The sequence below is a fragment of the Lissotriton helveticus genome, chromosome 9 (genome assembly GCF_964261635.1).
Source record: "Lissotriton helveticus chromosome 9, aLisHel1.1, whole genome shotgun sequence".
In the NCBI taxonomy this organism is placed as follows: domain Eukaryota; kingdom Metazoa; phylum Chordata; class Amphibia; order Caudata; family Salamandridae; genus Lissotriton; species Lissotriton helveticus.
Window position 1 is genome coordinate 543379693 of NC_136070.1, and position 7002 is coordinate 543386694.

A 7002-nucleotide genomic window follows, 5' to 3' on the forward strand; every position below is an offset into this window, starting at 1 on the left:
ACACACTTTCCATTTTTATTCTAAATAAAAGTGACACATATTGGTCACAACAACCCCCTTTTCAGCTATTCACAGTTCTCATGTAAATGGTTGAAAGTCATATCCCGGGCTACCCAAAGGGTATTGGCCAGTTCTAGTGAGGGCAGATTGTGAACCAAGCCCTCAATACACAGAGTGCATTAGGATGTTGCATGAAACCACATGACTGGAAACAGCGTCTGTGATGACTAGTATTGAAGTGGCCAGCTAGTATTGGCACATTCAGAATTGTTGTATGTGAATGGATACTGTTCCATAGTAGTGAAATGAATTGATTCGGTTAACATTTTCTCTGTTGAATGTCTTTTTCCTTCTAATCTCTCAGCTTTCTTTAGTCGGCACCTTTCATCTTTTGTATATTTGAAAACATGTACTCTTTACTCCTAACACATCCCATTTATATTCTTACAATGGGCAGCCGCACCCCCATCGGACTAGTTTCTTGTATTGGAAACATAGCTAGGTAGTTGAGCATTCTAACAAATTTCAAGTGTGTAGTCGCTGCTATTTAGTAAAATACATTTTGAAAAATGTCATATACACTGATACTCTCTTTATATACATGTGGTCTGGGTTTAATTTACTCCAGTTTCTGGTTGTCATTGTTTGCTGCAATGTTGTGTCAGTGAATACTTCAATATACTAACCAATTATCCTTTTATCATTTTGCAGAAAATCAACAAAAGAAGATCCTTTAGCTGGTGGATTGTAGATTTTCACTTGAAAAGAGGCCTAGCTGTGGAAGCCGAGAAGGACATTGGTGGTGCAATAGATCTGAAAGCCTGACGTTCCTCTAGTTCTTCAGGATCAATACAATTAACTCCAAGTTGGAGCACCTTTTTTGAACGGCCTCGAATCCATACTTCGGTATCGTTGAATATCGCTTCCAAGATGCCAGCTAAGACCCCCATGTATTTAAAAACCTCCACTCCCAAAAGGGGAAAAAAGTTAAAGCTTCGAGATGTCCTGTCCAGTGAGATGATAAGCCCGCCACTTGGTGATTTCCGACACAGCGCTCACATTGGATTGGATGGAGAAGGTGACATGTTCGGAGAACTCTCCTTCCTACAAGGAAAATATGACCTCCTTCCAAACCTGTCCAGGAAGTTCACATTCCAGAGAACGGAAGGGAGTCTGGATGAGGAGTATGACAAGTGTTCACCCTCTGGGGGTTACAGGTCGTATATGAAGAGCGCAGTCTCTCTTCCTGTTTTCAGCGGTATGCAAAACCAAGACCAGGCCCCACCCAAACCTCCCAGGTTGCACCTGGAAGAAGCCCCTGGCCACAGGTCAATGTCTGTCAGCGGCGGAGAGAGCTGCTACCACAGCAATGAGGAAGTGTCCTTTTCTTCCATTTCACACCACGAACAGATAAACTCCTTCCCCTCATCAGCTGCTTCTATCTCTTCCTCAGAGGATTCACTATCATGCAGTAAAGAACCAGATTATACCCAGAGCATCGGCTTGAGTGGCACCTCTGCCTACGACAACACAGACAACTTGTGCAGCCTTGAGCCGGACATGCCAAAATCAGAATCCCTTTTAGGGTTGGATCTGGATCTGGGGCCTTCCATCTTAGATGATGTGCTTCGAATTATGGACGATTACAAGACACAAGACACCAAGGAGCTATAAGGCTCACAGAAACCACTATCCCTATTTATTTGAAAAAGAACTTGCTTAACATTATAAGCTGAACGACTGATCCAAACAAGGGTGAAGAGACCCAGTGCTTTACATAGGATGCACATGAATATGTTTTACTCTAAAAGCTGGCCTGATGTCTCGTAAAGAGAAAGTATTTCGCTCGTTTCGGAGCGCCTATAGCTGTAATCATCTCATACTAGTAGTGGATCTTGTGAGTTACTATAGGATTTTCCTTCAAGAGTCCTAGACCACAGCAGATGTTCATTTCTTGAACTATAACCAAAAGAGTATCTGAACATGAGTGACATTTTTATGGTTCATTTTCTGGTGGCCGATTTGTGATGTTGTTTTCAGCCCAATACTGGCATTGTTTTCCCCCAAACCATGGAGTCTCACAAAAGATGTTAAAAGTTCCCAATAACTCAACGCTGCCAAACCCTCTGGAGAAGCCAGTACAGGCCCGCTTTAAGGCAGTGCAACTGGTGCGGCCGCACTGGGCCCTGACCTGTGGAGGGGGCGTGGACTTCAGGAGGACACTTTGTTTAGCAATAACTTATGATTGGAGAGATGAGGGGCACTTTTGCCTGGTAGTAGTGATAGAATTCAAGGAGGCGGTCATAAGGTATTGGGGCGCCAAAAATGATTGTCGCACCCGGCGCTACCAGAGCTAAAGCCGGGCCTGAGCCAGTATTTCAACTGATTGACAAATGTTATAGGAACAAATGTACCTTGCTGATTCTGTGCTTTCATGAGAATGTGTAAGAATAACAGATTTTTTTTTTAATGAACATAATGTAAATTTCTAACATGATTAGCTGATCGGAGTTTTGGCATCAGGGTTATGAACTATTGATGCAGCAATTGCCTTTATCAGGCGCCAAAAGCCATAAAAATAGCTGAATACAGATGTGCAGCTTAACCAAGGCTGGGCACTCTTCAATGTCTTGTGACTCTTCCAAGTTAGATCTATTAGTGTGGTACCAGAATATCCTCTGACTTATCATATCTTAAATATTGTCTACAAAAATATTGCCCGGGAAACATCCTTTACAACGCAACTTTTACCACGCAGTGCCTTTACGACGCAACTATTACAACGCATGTCATTACAACGCATTGCGCTGGGGGGCGCTCTAGGATAGGAAATGGATTTAATTTACTATCCAACACCTTCCCTACTATCCACGGGGACTGGAGTTGGAGTAGTAAATTAAACTATTCACTATCCAGCACCCCTAAGCGCTATGCGTTGTAACAGCATGCGTTGTAAAAGCTGCGATGTAAAGGCATGCGTGGTAAAAGCATGCGTTCTAATGTCATACATCCATATTGCCCCATAGGAATTAATCATTAAAAATGTACACACGGTGGAACGAAATGTAAGACTCGACATTTATGTCTGCGAATATTTATGTATGTGCTATCCTTGCATACATGGGATGTATTCTGAAAGGACACAGGTACATAAGTACGTTTTACACACACCTCCGCAATTTAACCCCTTCTGCGCTCCCTGGTGCTGTGAGCGACCGTTGGCTGTCGCAGCCCAAGCCACCCTTTAGAACGCCCACACCACGGCAGAATTGCCGCCTCGGTTAAGGCGTTAAGCAAACAGTTAACAACACATTAAGCAAGCCTGGTGCAGGAGTGTCTAGCACCACCACTGGCCATCGAACAAGTTCACAAACCGATTATATAGGGTGATTAACTCAATATCAAGCTGTTTGTTGTATTTAAATTTCCCCTGATCACTTTATCTCCCACCATTGTCCTTATAATTCTGATACAGACGTGTTTCTTGAGTTGGTTATCAGACAACCTTAAAACACTAACCTAGGAATGCAGACCAGCCTGCCCTCTCCCTGCTTGGCCTTCTACCCACTCCTAAACCCACACAAGCTCCTCTTTGTCCATGAAATAATCAGAAGCATGACATCAGCAGGTTTCCTCGAAATGTGAATATTTCCTGCTTGGCTCAGTTTCACATAAGAGTCTGCAGTCTTCACTGTGCCAAGAGTGGGGTTGGATGCATTTTATTCTTCTTCTTTGATAAGATGAAAGTCCAACTGCCACAACATAAACCTGGTTGTCTCTTAAAAATGCACCAGGCTTCTGCATAAATGCTGTTTTAATCTGTTACCAAAGAGGCGATATATCTACTATGACAAGTGTTTTAAGCTGCATTATTTTAGGAAATCGGCATAGGGTGCATACCTTCTACGCCTCTGCGTGCACATTGCCAGGATTTGCAGTTTTTCTGTTGCTATCCTTCTGTCAGAGTTATCTGCCACTCCCACATTCTGAGGCCTGAAAGTAGTCTTTTGTCCGGTGGAAGGGAGCTGTTTCTGTATCTCATGGAGTCTTCTAAGTATAGATTCTTAGGGTTTCTTTGCATGTACATACAAATCCTGATTCGACATAAACAGGAGTGTGCACCTGGGATTCTGAGGAGTGTCCAGTGTTAACAAAGTGCATGTAGCCAGGAAAACACGTCCATAATATATATGCCTTTGGAAAAATCATTGTAAGGAGACAAAACGTGGTAATCAAGTGCGAAAAGTCTGATTCTGCTTTTTATGGTCCCCACCTACCTCATTGTCTTGGAATGATGGGATAGTAGTGTACCTGGTAAACACCACATCCTGTGCCATAGGTGTTTACCGGATGTGCTATTAATGCACAGACTTATGGCCGGCTGGTAATGAGGCCGTCAGATGGAACAAAAGAAACTGTTGCTGAGCAGCAAGAGGGGACGCCGTGGGCTTTTAATATTCTCAGTGTCTGGTTTTCATCGCAATACAAGTCAAAGGCTTCCAACAAAATGAGGGTACAAGTAAGTGTCCAGAGGGTAGAGAAGGTGAGAAAGAGGGTTGTGTTAAGCATTTTAGGACTGCTAGCCAGGAAAGTAGGCTTGTGTTTTGAGTATTTTGTGAAGGCGGTTAATGTGGATTTATGTTTTTTGTTAATTTTAACCGAATTACTCAGTTTTAGTGGTCAAGACAGTGGGTTACTGAAGACGATTGTGGAGGATGTAGAATTCAGATGTTGGTAAAGGCTTGTGATGGAATTTTCCAGATGAAGGAGGGGTGATTTTTTGGAACGCCTTGCGTGCTGGTGACTCGTTCAACTGCTGCCATTCTAATAAGTTTTGTCGATCCGCTGCCCTTTCACTCTTCGTGCTCACCTGCCAAAAGCAGATATTCTCCAGGTGAGCAACTAGAGGTAAAATGAGGAATAACCTTGGGAATTACTCATTCTTTATAAAGGGGCCTAGAGGTTATTTTACCTAATACTTATTATCTCTTTCCCCCACTCATGGTGGAGTTACTCTAGGCATGATGAGAGGACTGGTTTTATAACACTGGGAAACTCATAAAGTGGCCATGGGGCTGGTGCAAATGCATCAGTTGACTTGCCTCTGAGCAACGACATCCTCCTGTTTTGTGCAAATGACTGATAAGTTTGTGCGATGCACCTCTTTGTTTACGTTGTACATTTGTATATAGGTCCCAGAGCTGAGGACCATGCAGCAGTTTAAGTAGAGGTGGTGACAGTCTGGCGAACACCTGATTGAGAGCATCCCTGAGATGGTTCAGGCCTTAACCCGGTGCTTGATTGGAAATACTTATAGTATAGCAAAAAACGTCACAACTGTTTAAGATTTCTTGTTGCTAGCCCAGTAGTTTACTCTTATGAATACAGGAAGTTATTCCTTTGCAGTGATTAAGTCTACAAACAAGTGTACAGTTCCCACTCCTCAATCTGAGCATTTTGAATGCGGGATTTCTTAATGTGAAACTTCTGTGGTATGAAAGCTATTGATTATTTGTGCAGTGAATGCCTACATGCAGCAAACGAATAACCCTAAGTGCAAAAACGTGTATTAAAAAAACATAAGTCCAGTTTGTCTGCTTTCTTGTATTTTTTGGTACCCTCTGCTACTTCCATGATACTGAGACATCATCTTTGTTAACATATTAATGTACAATATTTCTGTGTTCACTTATCTGGATTATTATGTAATTAATAATAAAGCTTTTGTTTTGTAATCCTGTGTCTGCTTCGTGTGGTCAAGTCAATCATGGGAATGTTTAAATGAGAATAGAGCCCCTATTTAAAAAAGTATCGACAAAGCCAATATGTCTGGCTTCAGAATAAATTGGCTTTTTGTAGTGTTTGTTTTTAAACTTTTCCAGTTTAGGATTTCTGCAAGCTGGTGAAGTTTAAACAAATTGTCACGTTGAGAGTTTACAATTGCAATTTTGAACGTCCCCAATCAAGAGAGGGCTGGCCTCAATGATAATTGAACATGTGACCTTCAAATTATCCACAGATTTATAAAGTTGAAACATTATCCCACTGAGCTGCCTTCACGTCTGTCTCTACCTTAAAAAGGTATCAGCTAGTGAGATGGTTCTGTAGATGGAGTAGGATGCTGCAAAGATCTGTGTATCCACCATATGTTATTGCAGGGTTTTCAAACCTTATCTGTAATAACAGCTGCTTATGTTCAGTGAAAATCTCCCCAATCTACTGGTGGTGTAGTAGTGACCACATCAAACAAGTTTACATTAGAGGCCACTATATACAAGATGCGAGCTATGATCAACTCAGCTCATCAAGCATGGTTGCTTGCAGTAATGTAAAAAAATATTTTTAGTGTGGAATGTGTCTACATATGTAATGTATAACTGACATAGCTGCAATGCCTCTGGTACCAAGGTAATTAATATTAGTAAATAGGTCTTCCCAGTGGCATTTTAGTTATCACTCAAATGTTAGCTTTAAATATATTTTTTCGATTCAGCTTTTCTCTAGACATCTGCTTATAAGCTAAGAAAATACATATATTTTGGTCTCAAATACATGTTTTTGAATTTTGGTAAACTACATTGGTTCAACATTGCTAAGGCTCTGAACATAGTAGGCTGAACTGAACACAGGAGAGTTACATAAAACTTTCTGGAGAGCTACCAATAGGTCACAAGCTACTTATTCGAGAAGCCTGCATTAGCGTGCAGTACTGATGCCATCCGTGTGTTTTTTGCTGCGGAGCACTGTGTGTTTTTGGTATTTGCAGGTTACAGAGGAGGCTGAAGCAGAGTTCCGCTCTGCGGAACTCCACAAAGTGACATAAAAACTCAGCCGCGGTAAGCGGAGTTCTGCAAGCGGCAGTTCATGCTGATTTTTAGCACGAGGTGTTGTCCTGCGCTGGAAAATCAGCGTGAACGGCACCATGTGCAGCACTAGAGGGCTGCTCTTCTTTCTGCCGCTCAAGTAGATGTTCTCAGTGCGGCAACTTCCTTAACATCAACA

At 42.1% G+C, this 7002-nt stretch overlaps 1 protein-coding gene across 1 annotated transcript; it reads left to right on the forward strand.

Moving 5' to 3' along the window:
- The first annotated feature begins 780 nt into the window (after nucleotides 1-780).
- Nucleotides 781-5735, forward strand: LOC144781521 (cdc42 effector protein 2-like). The gene has a single exon (XM_078660423.1). The coding sequence runs from the start codon at nucleotides 931-933 to the stop codon at nucleotides 1672-1674; it is 744 nt and encodes a 247-aa protein (XP_078516549.1). The 5' UTR covers nucleotides 781-930; the 3' UTR covers nucleotides 1675-5735.
- The last annotated feature ends 1267 nt before the right edge of the window (nucleotides 5736-7002 follow it).